Source organism: Podarcis tiliguerta, assembly GCF_965153285.1.
Source record: "Podarcis tiliguerta genome assembly, chromosome: 14".
Lineage (NCBI taxonomy): Eukaryota > Metazoa > Chordata > Lepidosauria > Squamata > Lacertidae > Podarcis > Podarcis tiliguerta.
Genome location: NC_139547.1, coordinates 44,918,339 through 44,937,655, shown reverse-complemented (window position 1 = coordinate 44,937,655; position 19,317 = coordinate 44,918,339). Strand labels below are relative to the sequence as shown.

Genomic DNA, 19,317 nt, shown 5'->3' with positions numbered 1-19,317 from the left:
GAGCCAACTCGATCAACATACTGCTTAAGCCTGCCTTGTAGAATTTTAAGCATAACCTTGCTAGCGTGTGAAATGAGTGCAATTGTGCGGTAGTTGGAGCATTCTTTGGCACTTCCCTTCTTTGGGAGTGGGATGTAGACTGATCTTCTCCAATCCTCTGGCCACTGCTGTGTTTTCCAAATTTGCTGGCATATTGAGTGTAGCACCTTAACAGCATCATCTTTTAAAATTTTAAATAGTTCAGCTGGAATATCATCACTTCCACTGGCCTTGTTATTAGCAGTGCTTTCTAAGGCCCATTTGACTTCACTCTCCAGCATGTCTGGCTCAAGGTCAGCAACCACACTACCTGGGGTATATGAGACATCCATTTCTTTCTGGTATAGTTCCTCTGTGTATTCTTGCCACCTCTTCTTGATGTCTTCTGCTTCTGTTAAGTCCTTTCCACTTTTGTCTTTTATAATGGAAATCTTTGTACGAAATGTTCCTTTCATATCTCCAATTTTCTTGAACAGATCTCTGGTTTTCCCCATTCTATTGTTTTCCTCTATTTCTTTGCATTGCTCGTTTAAGAAGGACTTCTTGTCTCTCCTTGCTATTTTTTGGAAATCTTCATTCAATTTCCTGTATCTTTCACTATCTCCCTCGCATTTTGCTTGCCTTCTCTCCCCCGCTATTTGTAAGGCCTCATTGGACAGCCACTTTGCTTTCTTGCATTTCCTTTTCATTGGGATGGTTTTAGTTGCTGCCTCCTGTGTAATGTTACGAGCCTCCATCCATAGTTCTTCAGGCACTCTGTCCAGCAAATCTAAATCCTTAAACCTGTTCCTCACTTCCACTGTGTATTCATAAGGGATTTGACTTAGATTGTATCTTACCGGCGCAGTGGTTTTTCCTACTTTCTTCAGTTTAAGCTTGAATTTTGCTATAAGAGATACAGTTGTACCTCGGGTTAAATACTTAATTCATTCCGGAGGTCTGTACTTAACCTGAAACTGTTCTTAACCTGAAGCACCACTTTAGCTAATGTGGCCTCCTGCTGCCGCCATGCCGCCGGAGCACGATTTCTGTTCTCATCCTGAAGCAAAGTTCTTAACCCGAGGTACTATTTCTGGGTTAGCGGAGTCTGTAACCTGAAGCGTCTGTAACCCGAGGTACCACTGTAGTTGTTTATTTCCTTGACATCTGATGGGAGGGCGTTCCACAGGGCGGGCGCCACCACCGAGAAGGCCCTCTGCCTGGTTCCCTGTAACCTCACATCTCACAGTGGATGGGGTGGAGGTGAATACTGGGGCAAACGGGGCTGCAGAACAGAAGTGGCGGCTTAAGAAACAGGCCTGGGAAGGTGAAAAGTGAGCTCCATAGTTGCATAGGGCGGGCAGCGAAAGCTCTGCAGGGTTAATGTAAGGAGGGGAAACAGCAGGGAAGTCTGTGTGTGGAGTGATCAGGGGCACAGCTCTGCGGAATCAAGTCTGTGGCCCATCTAGTCCGGCCTGGTGCCCTCGCAGCGGCCAGCCAGATGTCCGTGGGAAGCCTGCAAGCTGAGACCAAAGGGCTCCCCAGTTGTGATTTCCAACATACTGCCTCTGACAGTGAAGGGAGAACACAGCCATTGATAGCCTTGCCCTCTATGATTTGTACAGTGGTGCCTCGCAAGACGAAATTGATTCGTTCTGCGAGCCTCTTCGTCTAGCGAAGCAACCCTATTAGCAGATTAGCGCTATTAGCGGTTTAGCGGCTATTAAAGGCTTAGCGGATTAGCGGATTAGCTGCTAAAAGGCTATTAGCGGTTTAGCGGCTTAGAAAAAGGGGGTAGGGAGCGGAAAAAAATCTCAAGACTCGCAAGACATTTTCGTCTTGCGAAGCAAGCCCATAGGGAAATTCGTCCTGCGAAGCGCTTCAGAAAATGGAAAACTCTTTCGTCTAGCGGGTTTTCCGTCTTGCGAGGCATTCGTCTTGCGGGGCACCACTGTACTTGTATTTGCAGGTTATCCCTGTGCATGGCCAGCGGTGTTGAGTCAGGGATTAGCCTCTGCCCCTTATTTTGCCCTTGGCTCCCGTTGATGGACTTCCAGCAGAGAATCAAAACAGACCCCGCATCTCTGAATTCTGACCCCACCCCCCCGGAACTGCAAGTGTGCTGACTACATTTCTGTTTTGTTTTAGGGTGATTGTCCTTGACAAGGGTGAAATTGCGGAATATGGCTCCCCTGCCAGCCTAATCCAGAAGAGAGGCATTTTCTACAGCATGGCCAAAGACTCTGGCTTGGTTTAACGCCTGGTTCGCGGCTTCTCTCGCTGGGCGTGCAGCTCAGAAGAGGACTGGCGAACCAAACACGGACGAAGACGGCAGCATCTGCCAAAATCCATTGCCCAAGAAACTCCAGCCAACCAGTTCCACTCCTTGCAACGTAATGGAGACACAACAGGCACAAAATCTCCTTCTCTCCTCTCCTCTACACTTTCCTGACCTTTTAAAGGATTAGTTTTCAAGCATAGCGGTAGCGATGGACAGGTTGTTTCTTTGAGCCCCAATCCCATCTATTTACCTAGAGCAGGGGTGGCTATATTTTGGCCCTTCGACCAAATTGAGTCCTTGGAGGAGGCTTGGCTGAATTTGTGCCGAAAACATTGCTCAGCCATCCCTGTTTTTGTGGCAAGGAGCTCTTGGAGAGACTGGGTAATTTCCTTTTGAAAACCCAGCAGGGAGAAACCTTTAGGATGGCTGCTAGAGAGGATAGGAATAGCACAGTCCGAAACTTTAACACCATGAGCAGAATTGCCACATGCCAGCACTGGGGCGAGGAGCGAGGGATTTCCCTTCTATTCTGATAAAACATGCTTATTGCATACATTTATCTAGAGCAATTCTGGCTTGTTTTGAGGATGGAGGAAAAAATGAAAATGGAAGACCAGGTAATTTTTGTTCTTGGCCGTAGGAAGATGGAGATTTGTTTTATTATTCCCAATAACTTCACCCTGTACCATTAGATACATATATATTTAACCCTGTGGGTGAAAGAATCACTCCCAGTTGAAGGCAAAATGCTTTTTTGTTGTGGTTCCAAAAAAGAAAATTCAGCCTAATCGTTTCTGTCTAAGGTCCTTTCTCTCCCCACCCCCCCCAGCCGTTGTGTTCTTCTAATTGGAAAGGATCTGCAACAAAAACCCACAATTCTTGTGTTCTCCACAGTCATTTTACCAAAGCGAAGCTGGAAGGAAAATCAAACTTATCAGTGCATCTAAATGCTCACTCCAGGAGTTTGGAACAGCAGACTTTGAATTATGTTGCTGACTTTTTCTTTTCTTTTTTTTTAAGACACGTCTTTTCTTAGAATAAAGTTATTTATTTTTTTTGTAAATACAATTCTCTAAAGTTAAATAGATCGAAATTTACTTTGGTATTTTTGTAATGACTCATGGAAAGAGCTTTCAGTAAAAACCTTTTTGTTTGGAGAACTCTCCTCATTCTTTGTAAACAGAAAATAACAGTAGGGTTGCTGTAAACAGAGGTGGAAGGTTTTGTCTCCCCAACATGGGAATACTGGACTTATTGTAACTCCTTGGGTGTGTGGTTTAATTTGGGTTTTGCAAGGTGAAATGTGTGGGTTTTGTGGACAATTTTAAGTTGCACTTCTATGTTTATGAATAGGCTTAGGTAATTCTGTGCTTTAATAACGGTAAGCGGCCATGGGGCTGCAAATTAGATAGCTTTTTCTATGGTCTTCTGACAAAGGTAGCAAAGATAATTTGTTTTGAACCAAAGCTCTGAACTTTTTAGTGTCATGCGAGGAACAGTCTCATGATAGCTGGAACAAACAAAGAAAGCAAGCTAGGAAATCCCCTTCTGTGGCAACCCTGAGGTCAAAGTCACATGATTTCAAGAACATGTGATCATCATGGGAGATTCTAATCAAAGGGGAAACCCATTCTTAAAGGGGAAGCTGTTGGAAAGGGCCCTAACTCAGTAGAACACATGCTGGTCATCCAAACCTTTTATTCCCATTTGGGCCTGCATGAAACTTAAGGCCAAGGCTGGAGACACAGGATGCAAATTGCAACATCCCAAGTGAAAGAGTGCATGAGTGACCGGTTTCATGTGGTGCGGCAAGGAGAATGCTCCTCTTTTACCTCCATTGTTCCAGGTTGAAGGCTGCCAGTACGTTTCCAAGCACAATTCAAAGTGTTGGTGCTGACCTTTAAAGCCCTAAACGGCCTCGGCCCAGTATACCTGGAGGAGCTTCTCCACCCCCACCGTTGGACACTGAGGTCCAGCCCAGAGCGCCTTCTGGCGGTTCCCTCCCTGCGAGAAGTGAGGTTACAGGGAACCAGGCAGAGGGCCTTCTTGGTGGTGGCATCCTATCAGATATCAAGGAAATAAACCACTATCTGACTTTTAGAAGACATCTGAAGGCAGCCCTGTTCAGGGAAGTTTTTAATGTTTGATGTTTTACTGTATTTTTAATATTTTGTTGGAAGCCGCCCAGAGTGGCTGGGGAAGCCCAGCCAGATGGGTGGGGTATAAATAATAAATTATTATTACTGCATTAAGTCATGATAAAGGGGGGGGGCAGATAGAGAGGAGAGCCTTCCCCATCCTCTTTATGAATGTTGCAAAATACCGTATTTTTTGCTCTATAAGACTCACTTTTTCCCTCCTAAAAAGTAAGGGGAAATGTGTGTGCGTCTTATGGAGCGAATGCAGGCTGCGCAGCTATCCCAGAAGCCAGAACAGCAAGAGGGATCGCTGCTTTCGCTGCGTAGCAATCCCTCTTGCTGTTCTGGCATCTGAGATTCAGAATATTTTTTTTCTTGTTTTCCTCTTCCAAAAACCAGGTGCGTCTTATAGAGCGAAAAATACGGTAGCTTATTTTCAGCAGCAGCAGAGAAGACCTGCCTTGCTGCATCAGACCAAAGGACCATCTGTTCCAGCATCACACACACACACACACACACACACACACACCCTTTCCATGCCAGTTCCTCCAGGACAGGGGTGGGGAACCTTTTTGACTCCGGCGATCAGATCTTTATCCTGGTCCCAGCTGTCTGGCAGGTGGGTTGTCCTGCCTGCCAAAATCCCTTCGCCCCCCCCCCCCCCGCCATTGCCAGGTGGAAAAAACCACCTGTCTCCCTATCTACTGATGGGGGGGGGGGGACCTGCATTTTGCAAGCACCAGCTGCTTGAGGGCAAAGTCCATCTCATAGCAGATATCTGCCCCCAAAAAACAGGGCTGCTTGGCTTCGGCTGTGAGAGATATTGCTGTAGAGCTGCCTTACTTAAGAGGAGATGGGAGAAACAGTTTGCCACCTGCAGATCTCAAAAGCACACCATTCCCCCCAATTCAGAAAGCGAAATCTAAAGTAGGAAGAGCGTGCTGGATGAGGAAATCAGTCAGGCATCTGTGAAATGTTTCCACTTCAGGGTGGGTGGATGGGAAACCTCAGGTCAGGAGTAGCTTTCCAGGCTGATTTATTGAGATCTTGAGGCTCTGGAAGGCCACGAACCCGCCTCTCTAGAGCTGCAATAATGCCAGAACACAATAACAGAAGGCTGCTGGATCAGGGCAATGGCCCATCTCCTGCAGCATCCTGTTTTCCCAGTGGCCAAGTGGGAGCCTGCAACAGCGCGCTCTCCCCTCCTGCAAGTTGCAGCAACTCATCTTCCAAAGCATGCCGCCCCTGCAGCACAGCCATCCGAGTTAGGAGCCACTGATGGCTTCATCCTGCACAGAACCAGCATTGACAGCCAATTTACAAGATGCACCTTTTTATTTAGAGGACGAAACCATTGTTTAATTCAAACTAGATCACGTGTGTATAGCCTATGCAAAATAAAACACACACCCAAAAAAACAATGTATTTAAAAATTTCCAGCGGTCTGCTTTCCTTTCAGGCTTAGGTGGGGCAAATCTGGTGTAGATAAACTTGCCCAGATCTGCAGCGGCAGAGCTAAGAGTCTTTTGCAAGCTGCATCCTGCTCGTTAAAAGAGAAATAAAAGCATATATCCAATGCTACTACCCACAATTCCTGTAGGCGAGTCTTCAGCTCTCTACTGCGTTGTACTTTTAGTTCAGAATAGAAGTAGGTTTCAAGTATCTCCATCATTGTTGCATCTGCTTCCAAAGGACACTTGTGATGAACTCGTTTGGCAGCTGCTCGCCTGGCCTGCAACTTGCCCGTGGGGACGAAAGAAAAGCAGAGGTTTTCTCCTATCGGGTCACTGGGGCAGGAAATTTCCGATAGCCGCCCCAACAGAGAATCTAGCCTCAACATTCACAGCATCGGTTTATCTAGATCACCTATCTGGACATTATTTTCCCTAGGATTTGCTCTGCACTCTATGGACACATCTGAAGCTGGTCCTGCTCTAGCCAAACATGTAAAGAGGAGGGAAGGATCTGAGGCACTGAGATCTTTGACTCTTAGCAGAAAGATGATCATTTGGGTTAGAAAGACAAAATTCTAGGCCTGGGACCTATTTCCTCACATTTACTTTTCAGCAGTAATTTAAAAATGCTTCAGAAATCTCGAAGCACTTCTATAAAGCTCCAAATGAATACAAAAACAGATTTTGGAGCACCTGGGTAGCAAACAAGGGACCTACCAGGCGGTCTCTGAAGTTGAAGAGGCAACCTGAGTTTCTGAGGGCCCCTGCAAAATAAAACTTAAAAAACCTGGCCGCCAACCTGGAATCAGTTGCTACAGAAGCCCTGAAGTGCCTCATTTTGTTAGAAGCTACCTTTAAAAAACGGGATTTTTCCCCCCCACAGGGATCTCCTCAACATTCCCCAGGGAGAGAGAATTTTGGAACCAAGTGTCTCTTTCAGGCTGCATAAAAGGCCTTAGCAATTTACACACACAAACAGAGAGAGAGAAATATCATTGAGGTTTCCAATTGCAACGCTTCCTCTCAGTGCCCAAAAAGGAGGAGAATGTGGGACAGTGCCAAAGCACAAAGATGAATTAAGACGCTGCACCAGTTCAACACTTTTCCGTGGACGGTGCAGGCATGATTTTTGCAGGAAAGAATTTGCACTTGTTGGACGTGAGGCTGGATAAACATCCCACTTCTTGGCCAAAGGTTCTTCTTGCACCCAAATCTTCAGAGGCAAAAAAAGGCACAGCGGAAAAAATTATTTCCATGAACTCCAGAAAAGGGGAAAAAGCATATATTTTAAAAAGCATGTGCCTAATGTTGCTCAGAGACGCCTGTAGGTGCCGACAAGAGCGTTGCAGCTGGGACAGTAGTGGTCAACATCTTGAAGCGAATCCACGCAGAAGGGGATGAGGCAGCAGCCGGCGACACACCTGTTGAGAGAAAGCAGGCAGCCTTCAGAACACAGACTCTTGCCCCAGGTACTCCGTGACTGTCGTTTCCGGATAAGATCAGTAACACGGCTACAGGTGTTACCAATACTGAGCAAGGGGGAAAGGACCTTCCGGATCAGCTCAAGGCAGTTTCCTAGTGCAATACAGCACCATCGCATCTTACTCCTGTTCTGTGGATGGAGCATCTATGCAAACTTCCGTGCGTACAAGCATCCCTGGTCTTTAGCTAATGGGACCTCCTGCTGCTGCCGCGCCGCCGGAGCACGATTTCTGCTCTCATCCTGAAGCAAAGTTCTTAACCCGAGGTACTATTTCTGGGTTAGCGGAGTCTGTAACCTGAAGCGTCTGTAACCCGAGGTACCACTGTATATCCCACACCTCTTTATACCATTCTTCCATTTTATATTCTGCTTTCCCCTTCCACTTCCTAGCTATCATAATTCGTGCAGCTGTCAATGAATCTGTGAGCGAGGCCTTCATAACCTGCGAACCTTCCGTCCCATCGTAAATTGATAATAGTACTACCTCTGGACTTTTGGTCAGCTTTAACCCAGTGATTTCTGTTAAACACCCTTTGCCAAAAAAATTGTACTTTACACCCCCACCACATGTGAACTTAATTCCCTGTTTCCTGGCATCCCCTCAAATGGGACCCCTTCTACCCCAACAACTCCCAAGATTCTGTGAAGCTCACTGGGTGACCCTGAGCAAGTAACTCCCTCTGGGCCTAACCTACTTTACATGAGGGGTGGGAGAGCCCACATATGCCACTTCAAGCTCCTTGGAGAAGGTGGTTGATATATGCATCATCATCATCATCATCATCATTTTGGTTGTGAACGTTCCTCCTATGTAATGTGGGAGCAGCCAACCTGCGGCCCTCCAGGAAACTGCGAGGCTCCTATCTCCCACCAGTCGCAGCCAGCATGCCCAATGGTCACAGCTCAGCAGCCCCCGGCTTAATGCATACAAGAGATCAGCATAGAAAGGCAGCTAGCAAGCACCTACTTACCCCACCAGGAAGAGGCCGCCACAAGCCAGCCAGGTCAGCGCCCCAGAGGTGTACGAGAGGCGTGTCAAAATGGTTTTTTGACACGCAGGGCAGTTCATCTGGACGGGACGGTCGTGGAAGACCAGCGGTGCCTGGACGTAAACCGCCTGAACAGTAACTGCGGCAGCAGAGGAGACAAAGAGACAAGGGCGAGAGGGTCACAGTCCTTTCTTGCTCAACCTCGGACTCCCTCCTCCTCAACACCCGGGCGAAAGTGCCTTGCAAAACCGGCTCGCCAGAAGCTCAGATCCGCCGGGAGAAAGGCCACCCCAATGGGAAATCAAAACGAACCATCTCAAGGAAGATGCAAGAGGCTTCCTCGTCTGTCTCGGCTGCTGGCTTTCAGATGCCGACATGGCTGAATCCCCGAGAAGGGAACAGGGGATGTTGCTGGGCTGCAGCTCAGCCTGGGCGATGGTCAGAGACCATGATGGGAGCTGCAGTCCAGCCGTGTCTGCAGGGTTATGGGTCTCAGTCTGAGGAGCATGTGCTGTTGCTATAAAGGCCTGGGGTCCCGTTTGCACTGTGCATTTAAAGCACTACGCTACTGTCGCTTCAAGGCATCCTACTCCTCCCACGGTGGCAGCCAAGTAGAGAAACAAGAAGAGTTCTGACTGAGTCTTTTACAGTGGTTCCTTGGTACCCAAATGGCTTGGCTCCCAAACAAATCAGCTCCCAAACATCACAAACTCGGAAGTAAATGTTCCAGTTTTCGAACGTTTTTCGGAAGCTGAACATCCGACGCAACTTCTGCTTGAGTGCAGGAAGCTCCTGCAGCCAATCGGAAGTCGTGCCTTGGTTTTTGGATGGTTTCGGGAGTCAAACGGATTAAGTTAGAGAACCAAGGTACCACTGTATTCAGTATTCACAGAGAGAGACGTAGAAATGTCGTCTCTCTTAGACAATGGCGTCAGTGGCGTAGCACCCGGGGCAAGGCAAGTAATTTGCGCCCCCCCCCCCCGCTGCACTGTCCCTCCCCCAGATAGACCCTCGCTCTCTCTCCGCACCGCACCGCACGCCTGGCACACCCCCCCCTCCACAGTGGGCAGCGACCCGGCGGCTCGGATCGGATTCGCACAGCCAGCACCGCAGTGAGAGAGAGTGAGTGAGCCAGGTAGGGGCAGAGAGCTGCAAGTGTGAGCGCGCCCCCCCCAGATGTTGCGCCCGGTGCGGCCGGCCCCCCCTGCACCCCCCACGCTACGTCACTGAATGGCGTTGCTCCAAGTAAAGTCCCACCCCCTCCATCTCTCCTATTCTACATCATCCCTGCGTCAGTTGATCTGTGCTTTCTGCCTCTGAGTTTTCTGTTCTCCTACTCTCAATGCCCGCCGGGTCCGGGGGGGGGGTCAGGAATGCTTTCAAGAGACACTGAGTTTGTCAGCTGTCTCGTCCCTGGTGCTTCTTCTTCCTCCTGCCCCTCTCCCAATATTTCCCAGCTACTCCCTTCTGCAGCCTCTGAACTATGACCTTCTGCAAACCACTGTTCTGAATCTATACTGTCCTCTTCTTGGGAAGGTTCAGGAGGGGAGGGCAGTCTCCACCATTCCTCCTCAGTCCAGTCCTTGACAGCTACTTCTTTAAACAGCCACGACTCCTCCCCAAGGAATCCTGGGAAGTGTAGTTTGTTGAGGCTGCTGGGAGTTGTTCAGAGGCCCTTGTTCCCCTCATGGAGCTACAGTTCCCAGAGTGCTTTAAACACCAATCCCAATTCCCAGGGAACTGTAGCTCTGTGAGGGGAACAAGGGCCTCCGAACAACTCCCAGCACCCTCAACAAACTACACTTCCCAGGATTCCTTGGGGGGAGACGTGGCTGTTTAAAGAGGTATCGTAGTGCTGTAGATTTAGAGCGGGCTCCAGTTCTGCTCAGAGGGTACCAGGGGGACCTCATGCTTATAGCCTTCAGTCTTCCAGACGGAAGGAAAGTGGGGTGTAAGTGGACCAAAATGGTGGAATTGAAGGCTTACCTGGTTGGGCACCTCCTATGACTCCAGGTTGCATGCCATATGGCGGCGCCTGTTGGCCTTTCATTGTTGGTCCAGGTCCAGTCCCCGGGACGGGATAGGGCTGGGGGTAGGGAGCAGCATGGATGCCGGTTGTCTCGGTGTAAGGAGGAGGCTGGGCCCCCTGAAAGCCAGGAGCGGATGGATCCATTTTTCTGGGAGACAGAAAATGAAAAAGCATGCATGTTATTATTTCCTCAATATCTTGCCCTTCGTCCCAAAGGATGCAAATGCATCAAAAACACACCTTTTTTTAAAAAAAAAAAAGTATTCTAAATGTAAGCTAGTGTTAAAAGCTTATCTTTCATATATAGATATATTATTAAATAAAATGACGAGCATAAAGAAATGTTTTTACAGGTTGAAAGCGGCAGAAAGTATTCGTTCATTTATTCATTCGTCTGTTCTCCACCTTTTCCCCTGATGGGATTCAAGGCAGCATGCAGATAAAACCAAGGATTGCTTAAAAACCAGAATCGCTGCAGAATTGTTGGATATTGATAAAGTTATCACTGATCTTCTTGTTCCAAAACATTACAAAAAACATCAATTTTTCCATAAATCTTAGGCTGGTTTATATGTATTCTTTTAGCTCAGTCATAGTTACCATGGACCACATTTCCTCAATCCATTCAGATACAATCACAGATATGCTCCACAAAGGGGGAGCCACCACCAAAAAGGCCCTGTTATGCATCAGCACCAACTAGGCAGCCCCTAGTTGTGGCACCACCAACGAGGTGAGCATAGAATGTAGGTGTCGTGCTTAGTAGCCATTTGTCTTATCCTCCACTGGTTGTCTTAACTGAAAGAAGGAACTTCAGAATTAAAGGGAGATACGGATAGAGGAAGAAGGTGGTCTGAAGAACATGTGAACCGCCCTGAGACCTTCGGGTACAGGGCGGTATAGAAATAAAATTAAAAAAAATAAAATCAGACAAGCCACGCTGGACCAGGCCAAAGGCCTACCTGCTGTCACAGTGACCAAAAAGATGGGAAACCTGCAAACAGGAGCTTAGCACAACCACAGTCTCCCCAATTGCGAGTCCCAGGAACTGTTCAGAGGCCTCCAACAAGGCTCTGAATAATAAAAAGGAACAAAGGCACAGTGGCGTAGCGTGGGGGGTGCAGGGGGGGCCGGACGCACCGGGCGCAACATCTGGGGGTTAGGGTTAGGGGGCGCAAATCCACGGGTTAGGGGGTGCAAATCCACGGGTTAGGGGGCGCAAATTACTTGCCTTGCCCCGGGTGCTGACAACCCACGCTACGCCACTGCAAATGCAGCAGCATTAATTTTAAGGCCAGCTAAAAATAGCCATGTTCTTAACTGGCTTTTGACATCATTGTTAATGCTGCTGCCTTTGTTAATTCTGATAAACTAAACAGAGCGGTACTTTGTACAGTAGCTCTGCAGAAAAAGCCATAAACAAAAGATTTTTTAAAAAAAACTGCATTCAAAAAGCCCAGAAACTGTGGGTGCCAACTTAAAGGAAGGAGACGGACTCGCTGGGTGGCCAATCACAGTCTCCCAGCCTAATCTACCTCACAGGGTTGTTTTGAGGATAAAAGGGGGAAAGGGAGGGGTAGAGGTCCACCTTGATCTGCCTGCTGCAAAGGCAACGTGTGAATGTGTGAATCATAGTGAGAAGTATCCCAAAAGGAATAGAAGAGATTTCTCCTGCTCTGACAAGACTCTTAAAAGTGAATGCATTCCTTTTATTTATTTTATTTCTATACTGCCCTATACCCGAAGGTCTCAGGGCAGTTCACATGTTCTTCAGACCACCTTCTTCCTCTATCCATAGCTCCCTTTAATTCTGAAGTTCCTTCTTTCAATTAAGACAACCAGGGGAAGGTAAGACAAATGGCTACTAAGCACGACATCTACATTCTATGCCCACCTCGCTGGTAGGCATAGAATGTAGGCAGACCACTAGGGACTGCCTAGTTGGTGCTGATGCATAACAGGGCCTTTTTGGTAGTGGCTCCTCCTTTGTGGGGTGCCCTCCCTGGTAAGGTGCGTCTGCCCTCCCTTGTTATTGAATTTCAGGAGGAATTTGAAAACTTTCCTGTTTACTTCAGGAATTGGATGGCTGAAAGACACTGTTCCCAGCAACTCTGAAATTACTGGTTTTTAGAATGTTTTAGCCAGGCACTCCTGTCTTCCACAGCCTCCCGCAGTTTGGTCAAACTCGTGTTAGTAGCTTTGAGAACACTATCCAACCATCTTGTCCTCTGTCGTCCCCTTCTCCTTGTGCCCTCCATCTTTCCCAGCATCAGGGTCTTTTCCAGGGAGTCTTCTCTTCTCATGAGGTGGCCAAAGTAGACCCAGGAACGGGAGCCTGTGGTTCTCCAGATGTTGCCCCATCATCTCTGGCCACTGGCCATGCTGACCGGGGCTGATGGGATCTAACAACATCTGGAGGGACACAACCAGGCCTAGAAAGTCATACGCAGGCATCCCCAAACTCGGCCCTCCAGATGCTCTGGGACTACAACTCCCATCATCCCTAGCTAACAGGACCAGTGGTCAGGGATGATGGGAATTGTAGTCCCAAAACAGCTGGAGGGCTGAGTTTGGGGATGCCTGGTCGTATGTATAAGCTAATCGCCAAATGCCATCTTAAACCTAGGTTGTGGTCACCACAACGGAATGCCAGGCACCATGTTTTCCTCCAGTGGTGTTGTTGCTGTTGATTTCATTTCTTTTTTTAAAGAAAAAATCTCAAAGCGCTTTGCAACACATTAAAGCATCAAAGGAAACAATCCAGAATAAAACAAATTCGAGCTTCAGGAAAATATTTCAGATCCTTCTCTGAGTGAGATTTGGCTTTCCCTATTTACCAACTTAATTTATAGAGCAGCCCCATAGCAGAAGGTAGGGACGCGGGTGGCGCTGTGGGTAAAACCTCAGTGCCTAGGACTTGCCAATCGCATGGTTGGCGGTTCGAATCCCCGCGGCGGGGTGAGCTCCCGTCTTTCGGTCCCAGCTCCTGCCCACCTAGCAGTTCAAAAGCACCCCTAAGAAACAGCCCTACTAGAAAAATTAACTAAGAAACTGAAACTGACACGGGGACAAACAGAAGAAGACGCCTTCACCCCGGTATGGCTCCCCTTTATCACATACACAGCCCAACAGGACAATGACAATAATCCACCAACAGCATACAAATCAATATGGCTAACCTGATCCAAAACACCCACCCACCTCACTCACACACGAAAACAAAGATCACCACAGCCAATCACAAGCAAACAATCACACCCTAGGCCAACCCCAACCTCTCTCACCACCAAAGGAACACAAGTGAACAACACAAACAACGCTGACCCCAAACTCTACATACATTAAACATAATAGAAACACCGCCACCCAACCCCAACCCCATCCATCTTCCCTCTCTCCACCCCCCTTTCTTTTTTCTTTTCTTTTTTTTTCTTTTCTTCTCCCCCTAATGCCTCAACAAATGAAATGGATTTGTAAAAATGTTACATGGAAAACAACAACAACGAGGCATTACACTTACTTCTGTAAAACAAGAAAATCCTTAATAAAATATCAAGAACAAAAACGGAAAGAAGAAGAAGAAGAAGAAGAAGAAGAAGAAGAAGAAGAAGAAGAAGAAGAAGAAGAAGAAGAAAGAAAGCACTCCTAAGTGCAAGTAGATAAATAGGTACCGCTTTATAGCGGGAAGGTAAACGGCGTTTCCGTGTGCGGCTCTGGCTCGCCAGATGCAGCTTGTCACGCTGGCCACGTGACCCGGAAGTGTCTGCGGACAGCGCTGGCTCCCTGCCTCTTAAGTGAGATGAGCACACAACCCTAGAGTCGGACACGACTGGCCTGTACGGGCAGGGGTACCTTTACCTTTATAGCAGAAGGACTCTAGGTAGCCAGTGTGGTAAGTGGCCAGAGTGTCGGACAAGGACCTGGGAGATCAGGGTTCAAATCTCCACTCAGTCCCGAAGCTCACAGTCACAGCCTCTTAACCTACCTCACAGGGTTGTTGTAGGAGGGGGGAAAGCCCTGTACTCCTTGGGGAGAAAGGTGGAGTCGAAATGCAATTAACAACAGACACTCGCTCTTGAGATGTTGAACAGCAGCCGGCTAGCTGTCGATGGGAGATTCAGAAGCAGCTTCAACATCCAGTGGTTAACCCAGAGAAAAATATGACTTTCCGCTTCCAGCTAATAGCCAACCACAACCTTTGCATGGCCGCATCCTGCATTAAGCCAATCTTTCTCCAGAAAGACCAAATGGCTGCATAAGAAACTCGCGGCAACAAATTTCCCCATCCGGTTGCGCAAAGCATAGAGCTGTCTTTGGGATCAGCGGGTTCTTTTATTGCTCATTGGTTCACTGGTATTTTATCTGCAAGCATATCTTACCAGCACTACCCAACAGCTACATGTGCAATACTACCCACAAAACCTACGTAGAAAAAAACCCACAAGCTGCAAGATGGAGTGGGTTGGAGCCACAAGCCTTCAAGAGATCAGATCACAGATGCAGGCCAGAAGACCCCACGGTGCCATAAGCAGAGTGAAAATGTGTTGCGGGAAGAACCGGGAGAGAGAATAAGGGTCTCCTTATGGGAAAACCTTGTGTCAGCAGCACCAGTGACTTCTATGGGGCACAAAGCTAGGCAATGCGTATGGAGGTCCTGGGCTACCCAGATGACAAGACACACACACACACACACACACACACCTCGCTGATTATATAATACAGTGGTACCTCGGGTTAAGTACTTAATTCGTTCCAGAGGTCTGTTCTTAACCTGAAACTGTTCTTAACCTGAAGCACCACTTTAGCTAATGGGGCCTCCCACTGCCGCCGCGCCGCTGGAGCACAATTTCTGTTCTCATCCTGAAGCAAAGTTCTTAACCCGAGGTACCCGAGGTTACAGACTCCACTAACCCAGAAATAGTGCTTCAGGTTAAGAACTTTGCTTCAGGATGAAAACAGAAATCGTGCTCCAGCGGCGCGGTGGCAGCAGGAGGCCCCATTAGCTAAAGTGGTGCTTCAGGTTAAGAACAGTTTCAGGTTAAGAACGGACCTCCGGAACGAATTAAGTACTTAACCCGAGGTACCACTGTACACAAATGTAAAGGGTGCCATTCCCTTCAGAACTACATGTAACCAAATAAACACCCCGTGTTTCTTTATCTGGGAAGCGGGCTCAGTCGTAGCCGGGAGGTGGAACAAAAAGAACAAGTCTCACTGCTTGGCCTGGCAAGGCGCCTGCAGGTGGTTTAAGTCCTGGACTGTTCCGGCTTCCAAATGTGAAAAGGGGGTTTGCAGAGCACAGCCAGGCGGAGCGAGGAATAAATAATGCAGATGGCACCCAGATGCTTTCAGCAGCCCAAAGTACACAGTATGATAAGAGGATGCTGGCTTTCTGTCCAAGCGGGTGTGTTTGCTCAGGGAACAGCTCTATTATCTTTCCAAAGATCCTCTTCCACCTACCTGGCCTGCAGTGAAGCATAAACCTCCATATTGTAGACATTGCATATATATAATTTATACATGCAGGCTGAAAAGGCCTTCTTTTATTTTTTTACAGTACGCATTTAGCATCTCTCTAAGAAATTGCCAGTATAATCAAGCTGCTTGATGGCACAAATGCATTTTATTAAAAAGCATGTCAGAGATACCAGCCTCACTTCTCGAGGTTTATTTTAAATATCTTTTCTTCCTCCAAACCTTTATTAGGCACTACAGATGTAGACCATCTTAAAACATGCATATGCAACATTTTTAAAAAATATATACAAAGAAGCAGCCATATAAGACATATTGTAACAGAAATTGTCATGGGAGTGTCTTCCCGGCTAAATGGTGCCAATAGGAGATACTATTGACAGAAACTCAGCCACCTCCAGTTTAATATCAGATAGGTAGAATTTGATATCTTCATTGTGCTATGATGTTAAACTACCCAAAAAGGGGAATAACACGTGTATACGTAGCTGGTTGTACAGTGGACAGTTGAAAAGAATATGTTTTACTGTGTCCAGCACATTCAAATAACTTCCACGATGTTTATCATTTCTAGGGATGTTTAAATATCTGCCCTTAACAAAAGCTGAGGGAGAAACGTTCAGCTAACATAAATGCCCTGCATTGGACTGGAATTACCATACTTTTCCGTGTATAAGACTAGGTTTTCTTCATTTAATAATTATGTTCAAAATTGTGGGTCATCTTATACACGGATACAAGCTCCACCCATTTTCTCAATTTGGAGTCCCCCCCCCAAAATAGGGGGCATCTTATACATGGGGGCGTCAAAGGCGAAAGATTTATACGATCTGACACGGAAAAATACGTTATTAACTTTGAGACATAAGACATCCTGTTATTGGTTGTATTAAAACCATAGAACTTGGGGGAGCAGATTTGATTTACAGCTGACTCAATGTTCTGTTTTTCAATATCCCTTATCTAATTTGGATATTGCAATAAATGTACTGCTCACTAAAATTACACAATAATTACAAGTCAACACCAATAAATTGAATTTTGCTGTGTATGAGTTGGAGCCATCTGGATTTATAGGAGTCCTTAAGTAAGTCAGAAAGCAGACTCAAAGGTTGGGAACGGAAATGGCAATGAAGTCAGTATTTTATAGTGCTAGTCCACGCTCAATATTCCTTCAGGTGTATACCTCATTCTGTATACATTGTCTCATACTTGATTGAATTTGGGAGCCCGAGGACAGGTCTCAAGAAACTTGAGTGTATCTTATCTAAATCACTATTATATAAAAGGTCTCAAGAAACTTGAGTGTATCTTATCTAAATCACTATTATATAAAGGAAAAGGGACCCCTGACCATTAGGTCCCGTCATGGACGACTCTGGGATTGCGGCACTCATCTTGCTTTACTGGCCAAGGGAGCCGGTGTACAGCTTCCGGGTCATGTGGCCAGCATGACTAAGCCGCTTCTGGTGAAACCAAAGCAGCGCACGAAAACGCCATTTACCTCCCGCCGGAGCTGTACCTATTTATCTACTTGCACTTTGACGTGCTTTCGAACTGCTAGGTTGGCAGGCGCAGGGACCGAGCAACGGGAGCTCACCCCGTCGTGGGGATTTGAACTGCCGACCTTCTGATCGGCAAGCCCTAGGCTCTATGGTTTAACCTACAGTGCCACCCACATCCTCCAACCATATTGGGATCCCAAAATGTAGCTGGGACGACACTTTAGCTTGAAAAATCTGAATGGCAGCTGGTATAAACCCATTACATTTCTGAAAATAAAAGTGGGGTACGTTTTGCCTGTTTTATAGCACTTGTGCAATGGTTTGACCAACTGGAGTTGCTCTGGAATAAAATTCTGAAATAAATCTGCATCTTTATTTGCTAGATTTCTTGTCCTCTTATTTTCCATTTCTCTAGTGTCCGGAAATTAGAGAAGACCAGATTTTTTTGTCTTCTCATAATTTATAGAGAGTTTGTTAATTTCACAGTAAGAAACCCAGAAGAGTAAAAGATGATTCAAACCTATCCTCGTCAGTGATAATAAGGTCGCATCATCTGCATACAGTTAAAGGGGGACATGGTTTTGGTTGATTTGGGGGACATGTGGTTCTATTTTGTGGATGTGCTCTGGAAGATCTGATGGGGGGGGGGAATTAAAGAGAAAAGGGGCATGAATGCACCCTTGTTTTACACCTTTCATTTTAGGGATATCAGGAGAGATGACCTTTGATATTGAGTTTGATTTAGCAGATGTTATAAGGTAACTCTCTATAGGTCAAAACCATAAGGTGAGGGAAACATAAGGGCCAGACTGAGTCCAAACCAAAGGCCAGGTGGAACAGCTCTGTCTTGCAGGCCCTGCGGAAAGATGTAAGAGGCAACAGCGACTGAGCAGGACCCTGACTGGGTATCTGTAACCTTTCCGTCCAGCCAAAGGCACTACCTTTGCAGATAGGAGCACAGAACTCACCGCGACCAACCCTGCTGTCTCGACATTCCTGCAAGGCAAGAGTGTCTTGCAAGCGAGCTCACCACTCCTCGTCTTAAAAAGCTTGGCGGGACAAGCAGGGGTACTCGTTGGGACGTCCTCGCCACTGTGGAACTCCTTATTCTGCTCCTAATTCCTGAGTCGTGACTCCTGGGCCCTGCTATGCTGCCGCCCAGTCTGCCTAAAGGTCTCTTCCTTACTCCTAAGAGTCTACGGCCAAAACCTAACTTCCTGCCACAATGACAGTTAACTCCTAACTGAGCGGAACCCCCAGCCAATCGGAACTTGCTCTCACCCAGACCAACTGGGCTGAATTTACCTGGTCCAGGCCCCGCCTCATAATATTGTAAAGTAAAAAGAGACCCTCAGAACCTGTCACCAAGAACCTGGCTCTATGCAGCTTTCCAACCTTGCAAGAGTGCAAAACTTCAGAGCCGATGGGTGGGGTATAAATAATAAAATTATTATTAGTATTATTATTCGGACCTTTACAGTCACAGAAAATTCCTGAACCTCAAAGCATGAGCAGAAAATAAACAGCTTTTTTCCCACGCGGAGGAAAGAATAGCTAACTCAAGTGCTTATGAATGCAGATCTATAGTGCTCTCTGTAAGTCATATATCATCCTCTTTTGCATGCAAAGGGTCCCAGTTCAACCTTGGTAACACCTCCAGTAAAAAGACCATGTCGCCATTAAGAAAAAGAGTTAGGAATAGGCCCGTGTATATCTGGACTATCCCTGGACCAAGTGACTTTGGTTCTTTAAGTTCTCAGAGTTCTTAACCAAGCTCAAGGTTGAACCAGCCAGATATTTAACTGATCATCCATCACATCCAGTCCATCATCTGAACAATAAGACTTGAGAGCCGTACTGCCCAAACATGGCAACTAGACATTCCATTTTGGCGGGGCCATATTAAGTATATCCAGTGGCGTGGTGCAAAGATCCCTCTGGCGC

General features: G+C 46.9%; 3 protein-coding genes across 10 annotated transcripts in view; 2 read left to right on the top strand and 1 right to left on the bottom strand.

Annotated features, from left to right (window-relative positions):
• The window catches only part of LOC310664329 (multidrug resistance-associated protein 1-like), a 76,579-nt gene extending 73,123 nt beyond the window's left edge, over positions 1-3,456 (top strand). For all 5 annotated transcript variants that reach the window (XM_083413330.1, XM_083413329.1, XM_083413328.1 and 2 more), the window contains one exon: positions 2,167-3,456. In XM_083413330.1, the coding sequence (XP_083269456.1) occupies positions 2,167-2,275 (109 nt within the window). In that variant the 3' untranslated portion in view covers positions 2,276-3,456. The remainder of the gene's footprint in view (positions 1-2,166) is intronic.
• The window catches only part of CIITA (class II major histocompatibility complex transactivator), a 1,021,617-nt gene that overhangs the window by 512,030 nt on the left and 490,270 nt on the right, over positions 1-19,317 (top strand). The window lies entirely within an intron of this gene.
• LITAF (lipopolysaccharide induced TNF factor) overlaps positions 5,754-19,317 on the bottom strand; it is a 39,225-nt gene continuing 25,661 nt past the window's right edge. The window contains exons 1-4 of one of the 3 annotated variants that reach the window (XM_083413844.1): positions 15,609-15,765; positions 10,351-10,541; positions 8,347-8,503; positions 5,754-7,313 (exon numbers count right to left, since the gene is read on the bottom strand). In XM_083413844.1, coding sequence (XP_083269970.1) covers positions 7,205-7,313; positions 8,347-8,503; positions 10,351-10,537 — 453 coding nt within the window. In that variant the 5' untranslated portion in view covers positions 10,538-10,541; positions 15,609-15,765 and the 3' untranslated portion in view covers positions 5,754-7,204. Of the gene's footprint in view, positions 7,314-8,346; positions 8,504-10,350; positions 10,542-10,993; positions 11,108-15,608; positions 15,766-19,317 lie in introns of those variants that run through there. The other 2 variants (XM_083413843.1, XM_083413842.1) reach the window with 2 other exon arrangements.